Source organism: Lepidochelys kempii, chromosome 12 (genome assembly GCF_965140285.1).
Source record: "Lepidochelys kempii isolate rLepKem1 chromosome 12, rLepKem1.hap1, whole genome shotgun sequence".
NCBI lineage: Eukaryota > Metazoa > Chordata > Testudines > Cheloniidae > Lepidochelys > Lepidochelys kempii.
The window spans coordinates 42860672-42878708 of record NC_136391.1 but is presented as its reverse complement, the minus strand read 5'-3'; the positions used below and the strand labels follow the sequence as shown (position 1 = coordinate 42878708).

The 18037-nt window shown below is 46.6% G+C and overlaps 1 protein-coding gene across 2 annotated transcripts in view; it reads right to left on the bottom strand.

Annotated features, from left to right (window-relative positions):
• The window catches only part of ZFHX3 (zinc finger homeobox 3), a 283633-nt gene that overhangs the window by 166132 nt on the left and 99464 nt on the right, over nt 1–18037 (bottom strand). For both annotated transcript variants that reach the window (XM_073308352.2, XM_073308351.2), the window contains exon 3: nt 15379–15875. In XM_073308352.2, coding sequence (XP_073164453.2) covers nt 15379–15875 — 497 coding nt within the window. The remainder of the gene's footprint in view (nt 1–15378; nt 15876–18037) is intronic.

Below are 18037 nucleotides of genomic sequence, written 5' to 3'. Positions count from 1 at the left end.
TGGAAAGGGGATTTTGAAACACAAAAGAGAGAGACGGGTGTGTGTGTAAGTGTGTGTGTGTGTGTGTAAGTGTGTGTGTGTGTGTGTAAGTGTGTGTTACCCCTTTTAATATTAAGGGTTCAGCTACAGCTAACAGTCACTGCCCAACAGTACTGTGTGTAGAACACACACCGGGGTGGGGCACAGGGGACGAGTGCTCCATAAAACCGGAGATGGGTAAATGGCTTCAGCTGTTTATTGCTTCCTCACTTCAAGTGCATGTGGACACATCTGTTTTGGATATTTGTCCTACATGGGTGTAGGAGCTACTGGGAACAGCCCAACACCAGATTTATTTGCCTTTTAACAGTTCAGAGCCTGTGCAATCCCCAGTATGGGGGTGTGTGGAGATAAAAGAGCAACCATTACACAGAACAGCACTAAATCAGCATTCCATGTGAGCAGCACCATGGAAGCCCTGGAATCTCCTTTGGAGCACCATCCCCTCTGTGCAAGAGAAGGGCTGAGAGCATTTCTACAGCAGCCCTGCCAGAGGCTGGTGCTTGAAAAATGCCCCTCTTTGCCTGTTTCTTGAGATTATGTGGTAAGTGAGTGAGTCTTTCCATGCCAGGCGCACTCATTGCTGAAAGAGACAGGCATTGTGCTCACTCCTCACCAAAACCCCTGAGGCCTCCTATGTGTATGCTAACCACAAGCCTTTGAGAGGCTCATGTATTTACAAACTGAGGCATGTTGAAATCAAAGGGGATACCATATGACATAATTCACATTAAAATGTCAACAGGCTGACAATTTATAGAGTCAATCCACTGAAGGTGGGGAGAACTAAGACACAGTAATTGTTTAATTCCTGCTTAAAACAGCAGCAGCTTTGCCTTCAGGAACACACCAATGCACAGGGCCTTTTGAGGTGGGTTGTCAGCCAGCTGATGCCAGAGCCTGGCTCCATGCCACAAGTTAGATAACAGGTTTAACTATTTATAGACACTTTTCACTGCAACTTAAACTGGGTGTAGGGGAGATGATGTGCTCTTTCCACCCACCATATTACAGTTCACAATACAGCAAATACACATTTCACCACCAGAGTACATTTTTTCATGAATGCAGAGACCCCCTTTACATAAATCCATTCAAACTGTATCGCTGACCTTTCCCATCCCCCTACAACCGTCTCTTGACTAGGCTTCTCAAGTTTGTGGTCAATGGCAGAGCCCATATCAAACAGCAACAGACCAGCTCCTAGTCTTGACCCTCTTCTACACAGTGCTGGATTAAGCCTCTCCGGTGCTCGGAGAAGGCAATGTTAACTTAAGGCATATCCACACTAGGAGAAAGGGTATGTTCTTACCTGGACTAACACCTGGTAACTAACATGAGGTAAAAGTCTAGTGAACACAAGGCAATTTATACTATTCACCCATGAGCAGGTCAAGTTAAACTCTAGCAGAGAGCCCAGCATTACCTTGTGTGAAAACTACCAACTTTGTCCTCACTAGTATTTTACTACATGCTAGTTACTACATGCTAGCCCCGACAAGGACACAGCCTCTCTCCTAATAAGATGAGACTTGCAATGGTAAGCAATTTGGGACAGGGGCATTTATTTCTACATGTACACACAGAGCCTGACACGATGTGGCCCTGATCCTGACTGGGACCTTTGGGCTGTAATGCAGCAACACAGAGGTGTGAGGTGACACAGCTCTCAGAACTGGAGTCAGGGCATACCGCAGTCTGTTACTCCTGGGAGGCAACACTGAATCTTTGCTGTAGCACTTGAGCCTTGCTAAGCTTCAGACTTCCCTGCTCGAGTTCCCAAATGCTGACGGCTGGTCACAGAGTCAGCCTCTTCCAACTGGGAACCATGCTGAAGGGAAGCTAATATGCAGAGGAGGAATATGCACCAGCAAGCAGGAGTGGCCAGGGCAGCACCTGCACAAGCCCAGCCAATAACTTCTCTCTGAAGTGCTGGCTAACGTCTTCAAGAAGCTGGCCCTTTGAGAGGGATCGTGTAGGCTCCAGCAGAGCCCTCTCTGCACAGACTATCCATGTATAAACAGTAACACCTCACCCTCTCTTCTACCTCATTAACTGAAACACATTAAAACAAGTGTGCACTGGGAGTAGCAAATGAGACCGTTAAACCAAGCTGATATAATCCTCATCAGCTGTGGGAAATGAGAACACATCAATTATGCTGAATCAGCTGCAGTAACAGTGATTTACTCGAGGATCTAAGCACCAGGAAAACCTCCCTCTGCCTTTGACTACTCTTCCCCTTATTCCATGTAGTTATTATCCAACTGTCTGCCTCCTTCAGACTGCCACACACATTATAACCAATCCATAATCTGTTGGATCTCTCTTGCTTTCTTCCCACCTAGCATCTGTGCTTTAAAAGCAACATGCGGCTGCCTCATACCAGAAGGGACCATCACAATCAGCTGGTCTGAGCTACTGCACACTGCAAGTCACAGAACCTCACCCACCCACTCCTGCAATAGGCCCATAACTTCAATCCAACACTGAAACCAACGCCATACATGTACCTATTGTCACTGGAATGTAACTTCTCAGTGAGGAAAAGACAAAGAATTGGTTTCCATCTCTGCTGGTTTAAAGGGGAATAAAATCCCAAACGAGCAGGAAATGCACCCAAAACGTCATTGCTATTACTTATCAGGGGGTAGCTGTGTTAGTCTGTATCCACAAAAACAACAAGGAGGCCGGTGGCACCTTAAAGACTAACAGATTTACTTGAGCATAAGCTTTTGTGGGTAAAAACCTCACTTCTTCAGATGCATGGAGTGAAAGTTACAGATGCAGACATAAATATACTGACACATGAAGAGAAGGGATCAGAGTAGCAGCTGTGTTAGTCTGCATCCGATGAAGTGAGCTGTAGCTCACAAAAGCTTATGCTCAAATAAATTTATTAGTCTCTAAGGTGCCACAAGTCCTCCTTTTCTTTTTGAAGAGAAGGGAGTTACCTCACAAGTGGAGAACCAGTGTTGACAGGGCCAATTTTCGATCAGGGTGGATGTAGTCCACTCCCAACAACAGATGAGGTGTCAATTCCAGGAGAGGCAAAGCTGCTTCTGTAATGAGCCAGCCACTCCCAGTCCCTCTTCAAGCCCAAATTAATGGTGTTAAATTTGCAAATGAATTTTAGTTCTGCTGTTTCTCTTTGAAGTCTGTTTCTGAAGTTTTTTTGTTCAAGTATAGCTACTTTCAAATCTAACCTAGGAACCAATCCCTGTAGCAAACCTCATTGCCTACTCTGTCCCCATATCTACTCAAGTGACACCATCAGAGGACCCAACCACATCAGCCACACCATCAGAGGCTCATTCACCTGCACATCTACCAATGTGATATATGCCATCATGTGCCAGCAATGCCCCTCTGCCATGTACATTGGCCAAACCAGACAGTCTCTACGTAAAACACACAAATCAGACATCAAGAATGGTAACACACAAAAGCCAGTGGGAGAGCACTTCAATCTCCCTGGACATTCTATAACAGTGACAGTCTCCAACAGCCTGTACAGGCATTTTGAACAGGGCCCACAAAGTCTGTTTAACCAGCATGTGTGTGCAACAGACTCACAAAGAATCAGGCATTTAAAAAGGACATCTGTTGGATTAATTAGCTGTGTAATTAGTCTCCCCTCTGTGGAGACAAGCTTTGTTACTGCTGCCTAAAACTTCCCCAGGTGTTTTTTTTTTAAACCTACCATTCTCAGAGCATGAGAAAGAAACGGGGGAGGAGTGAGTGAGACACGGTTTTCCAAAGTATGCACAGGAGATGGAAAGTGCCTGAGTGAAAGATACATGCCACTGGACAGCAGAAGCAAATGGTAGCAGGCCAGAGAACATTAACTCCTTTCAAAAGTATCCAGAGTAAAATGAAAGTAGCAGGCCTTGCGAACTCCCTACTTGTGAACCTCACTGCAAGAGAGCTAATGGGAGAAGAGATCATGCTAGGCCTGCAGTCCCTGAAAGAACGTCAGAGCAACATGACCTCCACTACATCAATTCTCCATTCTTCCTACTGCCCTATGCTGGCAGACTTGGAGCCCATGGAAAGGACCACATGACAGAGTGGGGAGCAGAGAGACAAGAACTGATAAAACAGATTCAGAGAGAAAAGTCATAAAATGAGACAGCACCTACATTTCTAGCCAAACCATTACACACAACACCAATTAAACCACAGCTGGCTGCAAAGCAGCAGAAGTCTGACTCGTGTGGGAGAGTGGGAAAGCCGGGTCCTAAGCCCAACTCCACTTGGCTGACCAATTCAGAGGTCTGAAACAGATATCTCCATGATAGCCCCTCCCTGTTTCTTTGCTTTAAAAGCAGCAGAAGAGAAGAGGACAGGAACAAATCAAGGCATTTTTTTTGGCTGTCAGGAGGGGAACAATCCAAGGTATTATGCAAGTCAGGCCAGCCAACTTAACTAGTTAATGCTTCTTACTCCTGTTAGCTCTAAAAAGCCACGAGTGCTCAGACTGAATGAGCTGGAGTCTATTCCTCCTTGTGCAACAGCAACAGACTTGTTTACTAAGTTCCAAGCAGACACACGTGTGTCAACCACTGATGGCTGCACTGGTGTAACTAAAGCACAATTTTAAGACACTTGGTTTGCACAAGTGCAACTCCTGGCATAATTAGATTTGCAGAACTTTTATTGCAAGTAATGATGTGGAAGAGGGAAAGAACCCACATGACTCTTGAAGGTCAGGCTGAATTTGCAGGGCTGGCAGTGAGAAAAAACACCTTTCTGGTTGTAAACTAAGCACTATTTACATAGGATCAGAGAGAACCACAAATACCATTTTCGTAGGCACTTTTCAGACTATAGCCGTAATTAGTTGCATAGCACTGCCCAAAAAAAGCACACTTGTCTTAGGAGACATCATGGGATGAACCTGACTTGCAAAGTGGTATTTCTAACAGACTATGACAAATCAAGAGCCAGTCCCACATCACACTGATCCCTCTCTGGGTAGGGAGCACACCAAGAACCCTCTCTACACTAGAAAGAAAAGGAGGACTTGGGGCACCTTAGAGACTAACAAACTTATTTGAGCACAATCATAGAATCATAGAATATCAGCGTTGGAAGGGACCTCAGGAGGTCATCTAGTCCAACCCCCTGCTCAAAAGCAGGACCCATCCCCAATTAAATCATCCCAGCCAGGGCTTTGTCAAGCCTGACCTTAAAAACTTCTAAGGAAGGAGATTCCACCACCTCCCTAGGCAACGCATTCCAGTGTTTCACCACCCTCCTAGTGAAAAAGTTTTTCTTAATATCCAATCTAAACCTCTCCCACTGCAACTTGGGACCATTACTCCTTGTCCTGTCCTCTTCCACCACTGAGAATAGTCTAGAACCATCCTCTCTGGAACCACCTCTCAGATAGTTGAAAGCAATTATCAAATCCCCCCTCATTCTTCTCTTCCGCAGACTAAACAATCCCAGTTCCCTCAGCCTCTCCTCATAAGTCATGTGTTCCAGACCCCTAATCATTTTTGTTGCCCTTCGCTGGACTCTTTCCAATTTATCCACATCCTTCTTGTAGCGTGGGGCCCAAAACTGGACAGTACTCCAGATGAGGCCTCACCAATGTCGAATAGAGGGGGACGATCACGTCCCTCGATCTGCTCGCTATGCCCCTACTTATACATCCCAAAATGCCATTGGCCTTCTTGGCAACAAGGGCACACTGCTGACTCATATCCAGCTTCTCGTCCACTGTCACCCCTAGCTCTTTTTCTGCAGAACTGCTGCCCAGCCATTCGGTCCCTAGTCTGTAGCTGTGCGTTGGGTTCTTCCGTCCTAAGTGCAGGACCCTGCACTTATCCTTATTGAACCTCATCAGATTTCTTTTGGCCCAATCCTCCAATTTGTCTAGGTCCCTCTGTATCCTATCCCTGCCCTCCAGTGTGTCTACCACTCCTCCCAGTTTAGTATCATGCGCAAATTTACTGAGAGTGCAATCCACACCATCCTCCAGATCATTTATGAAGATATTGAACAAGCTTTTGTGAAGTGAGCTGTAGCTCACGAAAGCTTATGCTCAAATAAATGTGTTAGTCTCTAAGGTGCCACAAGTCCTCCCTTTTTTTTTTTTTTTTGCGGATACAGACTAACACGGCTGCTACTCTGAAACCTGTCCCTACACTAGGAAACTGACCCACTGCTGAAAATACCTGTTCAATGGTCACCGTGAACAAGAGTTGAACAGTTTAACTATTGTACAGGGGACAAACCCATTTTCATCGGTTACAAAAGTCCAACTGCGACTTCATGGGGTGACATTATTATTTGCTGCTAGGAAAAGCACAGCACACAGGGCTCAGCTGCCAGAGAGACTTCAGGGCTTGCGATATTATTGAATAAACATAAGCAGGGGAGGAGGCACCAGAAGACCCTGTAGCCCAGCGGTCCCCAACCTTTCTGTTGCTGTAGCATATTTACGTTCCCAGAAGAGCGTGGCGGGCACTGGACAACCAGCCGCCGAAATGCCGCCGAGAAGCAGTGTCATCGAGCAGTACTGCCATCGAAATGCTGCACAGAAGCGGTGGCATTTCAGCGGTGACACTTCTTGGCGTTGCTGCTTCCGGGCGGCATTTCGGCAGCTGGTTGTCTCGCGGCTGCGCTCCTTGGTGGCAGGCTGTCCAGCGGAAGCGCTCCCTTGTCAGTAGGCGGGCGCACAAATGCCCCGGCGGGCGCCATAGGACCCGTGGGCACTGCGCTGGAGACCGCTGCTGTAGCCACGCTGGCTGCAGCCGCAAATTCTGGCTAGGACACTGGTACCCATTTCACCTGGAAATGAGAGCCAGAGAGGAAAAAAGGCAAAGCAGCTTAACATTCCAAACAGCATCTCTCAAGCCTCTGTCCCAGCATATTCTGCAAGGGAGGGTTGTGAGAGTAGGGCCTCAGGCTACCCATTTGGGACTACAGACTCATTAGGCAGATGACAATAAGGGATTCTATGAATGGATGAGCTTCTCCTGGAAGGACAAGCTGCCTAGGAGATGGCTTGCAGCGCAAACATGCCACAGGGTGTCTGGATTTGCCTATTCTGATCTCTTACGGATGTGGTACTCCCATCTCCGAGACCCACCCACTACAGAGAATCTCTCAGACCCAGACTTAAGCAATGGCCTGATTGTCGTCTTAGCACTTTATACAGGGTATGCCTCCAGAGAGCCTTGGGATCACAGACTTCCTGATACCAAGCTCTAGTAAACTTCATTTTAACTCTCCTAATTAGAGCTTCTCACAATGCCAAATCTGCAGTTGTAATCAGAGAGAGTAAATATATGCAAGTGAGTACATCTATATCTGCTTCATTCCTTTCTGACTGATCAGACACAGAACTAAGGGCTCTTCTCATGCGGTTCCGGAACCCAGAGCGGTCATTAGCAGGTGTTCCAAACAACCACCATGGGTGATGGACTCCAATCAGCAATCAGAATCTTCAGAGTGTAATTCCACGCTGTTTTATTCGGACTCAAGACAATCAGCAGTTTATCAAACTGTCAAGAAGTTGCCCCCCCTGAACTGCCTTGCTTCCACCCCGGGTCTGCAGTCTGACGGCTGGTGTTGAGAGTACTATCCCATTCTGCTCAAGCCAGGGTTTGGGACAGATGTGGCACGGTAGGATGAGCAGGCAATACTTTGTAGAATTTCAACAAAACACTCAGATCTGTTCTCAGCTTACTCTCAGAAATAATGACGAGTGAATTCGGATGAGCATGGGCATTGTGCAGTGCTGTACAGGGCTCGGGTTGTACTCTGGTCACAATTTACAATCCCTAATTGTGGAGATAACAACCAAAGCCTGGGGCAGCTAGGAAAGAATCCCTTAAACCCTCCTGCTCTTTCTCCCCTCCCCCCTTCAGTGACAGAGAAACCAAGCCAACAGGATTGCTCACACTTGGTGACTGAGGCAATGACAACTTCTTCCACCTTTCCTATGATTAGGGTCAAAGACAGAAGGCATTTTGACATTTTGGACTGAATTCTAAATCTTTTTTTGACAATTTGGAGTTTGAATTTTACTTTAACAAGTAGACAGAAGGGTTGGGAGGCTGCTCTTCCCCAACATTCCCAACCCTTTGACTTTGGGTTGCTCACTCCGGTTGCCTTGGGAGTCTGTTTGGTCTTCAGTGCTTTTTCAGTTTCATCACTATGCAAACCAAATTTACCTCCCGAAGACGTTGGTTGAATATGGGTCAGGACATATCACAATATTGTAAAAGTAGGGACAAGATGTGTCCAAAAAAAGGGTTTGACTTGAATTTTTGAATAAATGAAGTATTTTACAAGTGGTTTTGCACTCTAAATTCATTCAGTCCCAACGCCTCCTAAGGGGCAAACATACAGAACATGGTTGCTGGTCCTATGTTAAGGTATTTTTGTATTACAACATTAAATGCAAAAATCTACTTTACTGCAAGGGTAATGTGGTGGAGCAGGCTGGCACAGGAAGTGTGAAGGCCCCAGGGTTAGATTTCTGAAACAGTTAAATGGATAATATATGTTACCTGTATTAAAATTCCTTAATGAGTCCCAGGGGGAGAAAGCAAAGTAGAATCCAACTGCAGCATGTTCATTGCAGGGTTGGTTTATCCCTTCTTCCTTGAATGCATAGAGATGCAGGGATGTTTTACTTGGGGGAAAATGCGTTGGAGTAGTTTTATTTAGACTTGGGGGAGAGGCTACAGTATTTGTTACCCACAGAGACACACCATTCTGAGTCAGGTGGAGGAGAATGTGTGACCCAAGAACCTCTTGATGCCACCTGGCAGAGGATGCAAAGATGCATAAGGATTGCAGGGCCCCCCGGCTCTGATATTTACATTCTGGTTCATCAAAGAGCATCACGTAAGGTTTCCACTGAAACCCTGGTCATCACAATCTATGCGAAACCTACATGGGGATAATATGTAAGGAGGAGTATGTGTGTGCATGCCCATGTGCTCTGAAGTCCTTGCAGTTAAAGGCAGGTCACCCAGAGGTGACATGCCTTAAGACAAGTTCTACAAGACAGGAGATGGGAGTCACTTATCTTCCTGGCTGACCATTGTATACTGTTATGCAGTAATTACAGCCGTGGCAGTCCCAGGATATTTGAGAGACAAGGTGGGTGAAATAAAATCTGTTATTGGACCAACTTCTGTTGGTGGGAGAGACAGGCTGCCTAGACACACGGAGCTCTTCTTCACATCTGGGAATGGTTCTCAGAGCGTCACAGCTACATACAAGGTTGAACAGATAGTTTAGCATAAGTAGTTAGCACACGTTCAAAGTGACCATCACGATGAAGGGGCCCATTAACACCCGTGTAGTCATCGAATTTAAAAAAAAGGGGGGGGGGGCGGCTTAGTGGGTTGCAGATGGTTGTAATAAGCCATGAATCCAGTGTCTCTGTTCACACCATGATTTTTAGTGTCCAGCAAATTTCTGAATTTAAGCTCCCAGGCTCATCTTCTGAAAGTGTTGTGCAGGTTCCCTCTGAGGATGAGGACTGGCAGGTCAGATACAGAAAGGCCACTTTGTGAAACGTTCACCCACCGGAGATAGGGTGCTTTTGTCTTTTATCATTTTCCTGTGTAAGTTCATCTGAAAGCATAGTGATTGTCTGGTTTCACCCACATAGTTATTGGGGCATTTAATGCACTGGATGAGGTACCCCCCCGTTGTGCTAGGCATGTGTAGGACCATGGATCTTGAAAGGTGCGTCATGGGGAGTGCTGATCATTGTAGCAGTGGAGATATGTCTGCAGGTTTTGCATCTGTTGTTCTGGCAGGATCTGGTGGCGCTTTGGTTATGGACTGTGACAGAGTACTCGATCTGATGCACTTAGTGCTCTCCCAGATGACAAAGAAACATCTGGGACAGCCAGAATCAGAGTTATCCGAGAAGCTACAGACACTATTCCAAAACCAAAATACTGTAACGATGCCCTTGCCTAGCAGATGAGACATTTCAAATTCTGCAAAAGATGTCTGAGGTCATATAGTGCCATGATGATATTAAACAAACATTTACAAGGTATTTCTGGGGCAAGAGCAAAAGTGGACTGTGAAGCTTATTTTGAGAACTGGGCAGAAGAGGGAATAAGATCTAATAAATAACGGTCTGTATTCAAAGCTATTCAATCACTTTGATCCAAAACTGGACTTTGCATGGGGTTTATGCCCAATAAATAAGGCTAATGGGTAAAAACATCCTCATCCCAAGAAAAAGGTCTGAAAAGAGGGAAAATATTATGAGACTGCACTTAAGCATCCTGAAGCAACTTTATGCCCAGATCTGGAAGCATTAGTAGGAGATGCAATCCCATACCCTGAAACCTGTATAGATGTACCCATGTTGGAAGAGATTTGGTCCCTGATATAGACACTGCGTAGCGGGAGTGCTGCAAGACCCGATTGCATAACACCCAAACTTCTCAGGTGGGCCATAGGGCCCATCAGCTCAACTCTTCCTCTGGGCTTGGACTACTGGGAGCTCAGAGCAGGTAGGACCATGCCCTTGGCAAGAAGCCCATTCTAACATGGGAGCTTGTGATAGTTCATGAGCAGGTTGGTCCAGCTCTGAGTTTAGTGTAGCTCAGAAGGTTGTTCTAGATTTTGAAGCTTAGTCCAGTCCCAGACCCATTTTGGTTCAGAAGCTTAGTCTGGGCTAAGGAAACGTGCACGACATTTCCCTAAGTAGACAAATTCCCACTTTTCTGGTCTGCACCCTGGGATAAAAACACTGATCTTAAAACCACCAAGTATTTGTCTAGACATCAGCACTTGACTGAGAGACCTCAAAAAAATACCTGGGGGCACCAAGGTGTGGTGCCAGTGATTCAGCTGGCAGGCCTCTTCCCTCTGAGCCAGCACCAACCTAACAAGCAGAGCCGTGGTATCCGCAGAGCCGGCGGTGGGGCCCGTGCTGGAATCTCAGTGTAAGGAGTTGGATGGGTCCCCACCTACCTGCTTGAGGTAACAGATTTTTCATGGAAAAAACATTGACCGAAAAACAAGCTGTAACAAGCCAGTGGCTGTCACATGGTGCAGTGCACTGGTATTAAGCCATCTCCATGCTTCCCTTCTAGGGGCTGCACTTCAGGGACAGTACATTAGCTTGGCTGTCTTAGGCAAGAGCTTGAACATCTGTAGGGATCACAGAGAAACAAGGTGATGCATAAACAACATTGCTTTGTTTCAGGAGGGAAGAAGCAGGCAAGGAGTGAGGGGAAACCAGAGAGTTCCTTTTAAATGGTAGAGTTTTACAGCCTTCTATCCCATACCCTTCCCACTATTATCCCAGCTACTTGTCCAGTGATACCGTAGAGCAGATATGCTAATTAACAGAGTTGAAGGAATTTAGTTTTCATCAGATTAAAAACTCCTCAAACAAGCATAAGGGGGAGGCCACAAAACCTCCACAGAAACTCTACGAAGGAGAAAATCCAAAAAAAGCAAATGAGGTTTCTCCAAATAATTACCTTTGGAGAGTACCTCAAACCTGCCCTGCCCTTCCTCCACATGACTCCTGCAAAGAAGCATAACAAATGGAAAACCAAGTAGGAGCTGAGATGGACAACTGGTGCCTAGGCTTTGGGCTCTGTCCTTGTGACACAAAATACTGTCAGATGGCAGTTTAGAACACCCCTCTCTCTGTAAACCTAGTTCATCTACACCAAGGCCTCCCCAAGATCTCCAGTACCCTTTCTAGCTGTCCCCAAATGCCCCACTTGCCCTGGATAAAATGGCTTTATCTCATCCCTACATTTCACAGGAAAGCCAAATCTGAATAACTGTTGCTAACCTAGTCTGAATTGGAACTTAGTTTGTGATTTACAGGTTAAAAAGTTTCTCTGTCTGCATACTGTCTCAAGATCAGAAATACTCTGCCCTTTTCATCTGTAAATCTCAAAGCACTGAAGAAAAAGGAGTATTATCGTTCCCATGTTACAGAGATAGGAAGGGATTTGCCCAAGCTAACGGAGCAAGTCAGTGGCTGACCCTAGAATGGAACCCTAGTCTCCTGGCTGCTAGCCCCATGCTTTTCCTCTAGACCACACTGCCTCAACTAGAATTGAAATATTTCATATCCTATTCATCTCCTGAACCAGCATGTCCACCTCATTCCACTTAGCGTCGAAACAAGTATTTATGATACTAATGGCACTTTCTGGGTAATACTGACCGAGGACATGAGAGCACAAGCAGTGAGGAGAGACGGAAGCTGTGTGTCAGATCTCTCCGTGTTCATCAGTGTGAGAAACTCCAACACAAACCGCCCCCCCAAAGAACCCTCCCCCTTATAAACCAATGCTGCATAAGAGGGGACTGGACTTAAGACATCCTGAAATACTGGAAACAGTATTAAAATTCCAAGCAGTCCTCTCACTCCACCCTCACCAGAAAGCACCGGATACATGGCAGGGGAGGTCTCACAGGCTCGTTATGCTGCTGACTAACGAGGTCTCAGGATCACATTTTCCAGCTCCGCCACTTGCTGCTGAAGTGGCTCTTGGGCAACCCAAGTGGCCAATAACATGATTTAAAAGGAAAACGGCAAAGAGGCAGCATAAGGAGGATTGTGCGCGAGAAGCTTCGTGCACTCTCTCACCCAGGCAGCATCTGGAGAGGATTTTCTCCAGCAGACAGGGAAGAACTCGATTACATCCAGTTAACTGTGCTCTAAACTGATTATGCATGTGCCAGGCTAATGGATTACATTAGCAAGAGGAAAAATAACATCCAATCAATCTCAATTTACTGCAGACCACACCAAGGGCTGAGAGAAGAGAAGAGAAACTGGTCCATGAACTGCCCCCACTCCCACTTCACCCGTCAGCTGTCAAAGCTCCATGGCACTAAAACCACACGAAAGAATGGAAACTCTGAGCTGAGGACCTCAGTGAGCAACTCTATCTACAGCCAAGTTCTTCAATGACAACGAACACTGAATCCATCGATGTGCTGGGCTAAGACTCTCTGGGAATCTCTCCTTTCATTGGATAGCACAATGGTAACTAAGTAAGAAGAGCAACATGACTTATATGGATTTACAATGAAAGTGGTTGGGGTACCAATGCAATGAATTCCATACAAGCATTTCATGGAATGTGTGACTACACTAGCAGACATTTATACCCATGCTAAACTGGTAGGTGCTCGTGTTCAGTATTTTGATACCAAGGTAGTTCCTGCTCTCTCTTGCTTGGATGTTTCACTGGAACTCTCACCTCAAAGACAAACGAGATTTTAAAATCATGACTAAGTGCTCAGGGCTGAAACTACCTATTGTCCCTGAGAATGAATGAATTCCTTCACCTGTCTGGGGAAGGCATTTCACAAGCCTCCAATATATTGCTTTAGAAAACCAGTCCCTGCACCATGTATCCTTTTCCTGTTTTGGCAGGAAACAAGGAGGGAAGGAGAAAGCCAGTGCCCTCAATCTGCTTTCTCACCAGGGAGCACAACAGAGACAGAGGGTTTGAACCAAGAATTTTTGCAGCCTGTCACCACTGTCTTGTCCCCAGATAACAAAAAAGTCAAATCTAAAGACTATTATAAGTTGAAATCATGATGCTTGCTTGGTACATGAGTTTTAATTCTGAAGACAGACTGCACTATTCAGATGTCCTCTCCTAGCCCCTGTGAGATTTCTCCTGCTCCCACTTTCACCCCAAATTCCCTCTTGTACATATCCCAGTTTCTTTGACTTTACTAAAATAGGATACTTTGAAAGCAGAGAAATAAGAGTGAACTTCGTCATCTTCAGAGCGAAGCTGTGCCATGCCTCACTAGTTCCACTGACACCGATAACAGTGATGTTCAGAGAAGCCCGGTCACATCCACTGGGCCTCCAGCACTAGGAGCTTCCTCAGGTTTAACAGTATTTCCCTCTTAATACTAGCTGAGTCTCCAGCTGCTCTAGACTAGGCTAAACTGTTCTGCCCTCCTACCACTTTCCCCTCTCCTCCTGAAATTGCTGGAGTAATTCATTTCCTGGAACAACTCCCTATGTTAAAAACCACACATTTCCTCCTTAGTGTGGGGGACTGACACAGGGAGAGATGCAAAGTTTTGAACTCACCTGATACGGGAGAGTTACACAGACAGCAAAGAGGCACAGCAGGGTTAGGAAATGAGAGAAATGGGGTACAAAACAAGACTGCCTAGTCTAATCCAAAATTGTAGATCCCTTTAGAATTACAGGGAGAGGGAAGGAAAGGAGAAAAGACAGACAGAATACAAAATTGAGCAAAATGAGAAGACAGTGAGAGACAGAGCATGTGTAAGTGAGTAGAAGGTATGCGAAGTGAGGCTGCTTAGATTTATGGCGATTTGTACCTGATTGTTCATACTAAAGCCATTATGGGATGATTAGAGAAAAAGGTGAAGCTTTAAGTCCAGTGAAAATCAATAAAAATGTCTGGAGCAATTCTGCTGCGCGAGTGAAAGGACTATTTACTGTATCTGGAGCTCCCATTGGGTTATAGCCTACAGGGTTCGGGGGGTGGGGAGGCAGAGAAATGAGGCAGGAGAGGAAAAGATGGTTACAGAAGGGACAGAAAATTGGAGGCAAGAGGAAAAAAAGACAAAAACCAAGAGAGAGTCATGGAGCAACGTGTAACGTGGAAGGTGAGTGGTAAGGAAAGGCTGTGACATATCGTCCGAGGGAAGCTGTCAGTTTGACCATGCCTTCAGTCAACTACATATATACAGCAATAGAATTTGTTCTCGCTCCTTTCCAGCAGGCTCAAGCAGCAGTTCAACAACACATCCCCGGCACTCCCACACACAGCACAAAAGAAACAGGGCACTGCCCGCTTCTTTGACACTGCCCACATGCATTCTCCATGCTAGCATGAGCAAACTACCCGGAGTTCCTGCTTGGATGGGAGTAGCTTTCAGAAAGTTTCTGGCAAGGATGAGCAACCTGACATAAGGCAAACCCTAGCTAGCAGAATCCCTTCTGAGATTAGCAGTGAGAAACAGCTTGTTGGAATGCAATTTTCAGACAGGACTGATGATTTTGGATGTGCAATGTGACACATCTTAAAGGGATCTAATTTTCACAGGACAGGTGCTCAGCCCCTCTAAGGCACCTCAAGTTGGGCCCCAACAGCCACTATCACTTTTGAAAAGCTTGGCCTAAGGCTTTCGGAGCCCAAAAGAGTTGCTAGCAAAGTGCAAGCTGAGGAGGCGTGTGATCCCAGTGAGTCTGGGGCCAAGCCCTGCGGAGGTGCTAGACTGAATGGGTTTAAAATCCCACTCTCACGGTAGCTCAGAACTGACAGCTGGGTCCCCCACAAGGAAGACAAAAGAGCAATCAAGCCTCACCTTGTACAGCTTCAGGCTGGCCTCATGCCTGGAGTTAACTGTGTGCAGACGCAGCTTCTCCAGACTGTTGGTGTAGTAGTCACAGGCATTGCACTTCAGATGCACGGGGTTCCCGATGGCCACACACTTCAGCCTCCACTCGTTGGCTTTGCCACCCTCCTTGATGTGCGCTACTAGCTGGTACTTCTGCACGTGCTTATCCGTTTTGCAGTGGAGCTGGAAGTTTGCCTTGAGCTGTGTGTTGTAGCGGCACAGCTTGCACTGGTACGAGTCCCCCATCACGGCCTTCCACTCATCCTCCGGGAGGCTGCGCTCCACATTCATGTGCAGCCCCAGCATGTCCAGGTTGTCTGTAGTGAACTTGTTGCACACAGCACACTGGAAGAGCTTCAGTGATGGGTCGTTCGTTTGTGTGAAGCTCTCACCCAGGTTCATTAACTCCTCGGACACCAGCTGCCCGCCCCCCAGCCGCATGTCCAGGGGGATCTCTCCACCCACTGCAGAAAGGAGAGAGAAAAATACAAGTCAGAAAAGCTGCATCCTGTACCTCCCATGACAGAAGCAGAGCAGAACATTCACTCCCCTGGCATGCCCCCATAATATGCCACCAGGTCCTGGGTCAGAAGCAAAACACAGCAGAATTTCTCACCCCTTGCCCATGCCTGTGCACTGCTGGTATGCCAGGCACAAAAGAGTCAGCTGTCTGGTTCTACAGCCATTGGGCCTGGAGGACAACAGTCCCTTGTTGCCCAGCCCAGGACCTGCTGACCACAGGGCCAGGAGCACAACAGGTCCTCGCCAGCCAGAGAGAAAATAAATGTGAATCCCAACAGATTTTAGGAGGGGTAAAGTCTTCACTTTGCTGCTCTGTGAAAAACTATATGACACTCTCCCACTTGCTGGCTCTATCACCTATGTGGTTACCTCTGAGGAATTAAACCTCTCTCTCCAGGCAGGCAAGGACACAAGGAAGAGACAAGAAAGGTCACGCATAGGACATCCAAACCCAACCCCTGCTGAATAAGAGACTCTTTGGCCATGACGCACAGCAGTGTGATTAGGAAGTTATGTTGCAGCAGCACCAACTAGACAGCTGCAGCTCCCTAAAAGTGTCATGCTCTCAGCGGTAAGCCTCAGGACTTGTCTGAAACAAAAATTCAGAATGGTAGATACGCTCAAGGAAAGTCCTGGCCAGGGGGAGATCTTATGGCCGAGGAAAGGACAACAGCTAATAACTGGGGAAGTACAAGTATGCGTGTGTGTGTCAGGGAAACAGTCAGCAGGAAGCATGCTTTCTCTCTCGCTCTGTCATATCCCCGCTCTTCAAATTATCACTGACCCAGCTAAACCAAGAGCTGACCTCCATTCACTTATAGTAAATTAATACAGCAACCTCTTATTTATATGGTTAGAAAGGCTTGAGGACGTGGAAGGAGGGAAGACTCCTCTCCATTACCCGGGATCTCATGCCGAAGCAAATAGCCCAACCACCAGCCTCCATGGGGGAGCTCTGCTTATCTTTCCCCCCACCACACTTCAGCTAGTTTTGGTTTGATTTTTTTTCCCCTTCAACAATTAAGCCTGACTGCATCCCAACTCGGTTTAAGGGGTTATTTAAGCCTTCAAGTCTATAGCTAATCAAAAAAGGGAGATTTTATTCCTTAATGGTTTTCCTTTCTATGCTTTCAGTCATTTGCTAAGGAACAGCCAGGATCAGGAGCTGTCTGAATTTGCTGAGCAGCTGTGCAACCTGTGCAGAATCCAGAAATCTGCACAAACAAGTGCTTCTGGATGGTTGAGGTTAGCCTCCAGTGCAGCGTGTGTGTTGCCTCTCTTCCCTGCAGAGATGCACGGCCATGATGATGGTTATGTCTCTAGTCAGGGAAGAGCAATGAAGCCTTCACTTCCGTCTGGTTGCAAGGCACAGGTGTCCCACGCCCATGAGCACACACAGAGATAGGAGAAAAGGCTAAACAGGGAAAAGTCCAGCTTGCTTGCACACGCACTCCTTTCCATGTGCCAGGGCTCACAGGGATTAGGGGCCTTTCCTCTGTCTAGGTGCCTTTTTCATCCCCACCACTGTACTGTCTGATCATCTACTCCCTCTCCTGCCAGGGCAGTATTGTGCACCCAAGGACACTTGCTAGTGCACAATCCACTCATTTTTAGTGCCCCAAACAACAAGGCTTTCTCTACTTCCCTTGGGAGACTTTTCCACAGCCTACCTCCACCATCCCCAGTCAGGCCATTTTTCCTGACATGCAATCTAGCCCCTCTCTTCTGAGCTAGTCCATCCCAACCACCTCCACAATGAGGAATGCTGAATGGAAATGGAGTCCACAGAATAGCTCATGTTCTACTCAAACCTACAAGCCACAGGCAGGTCTGGGATTCAATGGCAAAAAAGGGCAAAGCACCTCCTACCAGCCAAAACAATGAATATGTTTATATGCAGCAAATAAAAAAGGGACAGATGACTAAGGAAGTGAGGGGGAAGAGCTTAAAAGGCATCCATGCAGAACAAAGCCACTCTAATAGACCCAAAGCAAAAGATTTATCCTAACAGCTAGAATTGTGTCCAGTGCTTATTGGCAAGGGCAGGGACTCTGCCCCACAACTCCTAGCTCAAGATTTGTAGCCATGATTCCTAATGCCATAA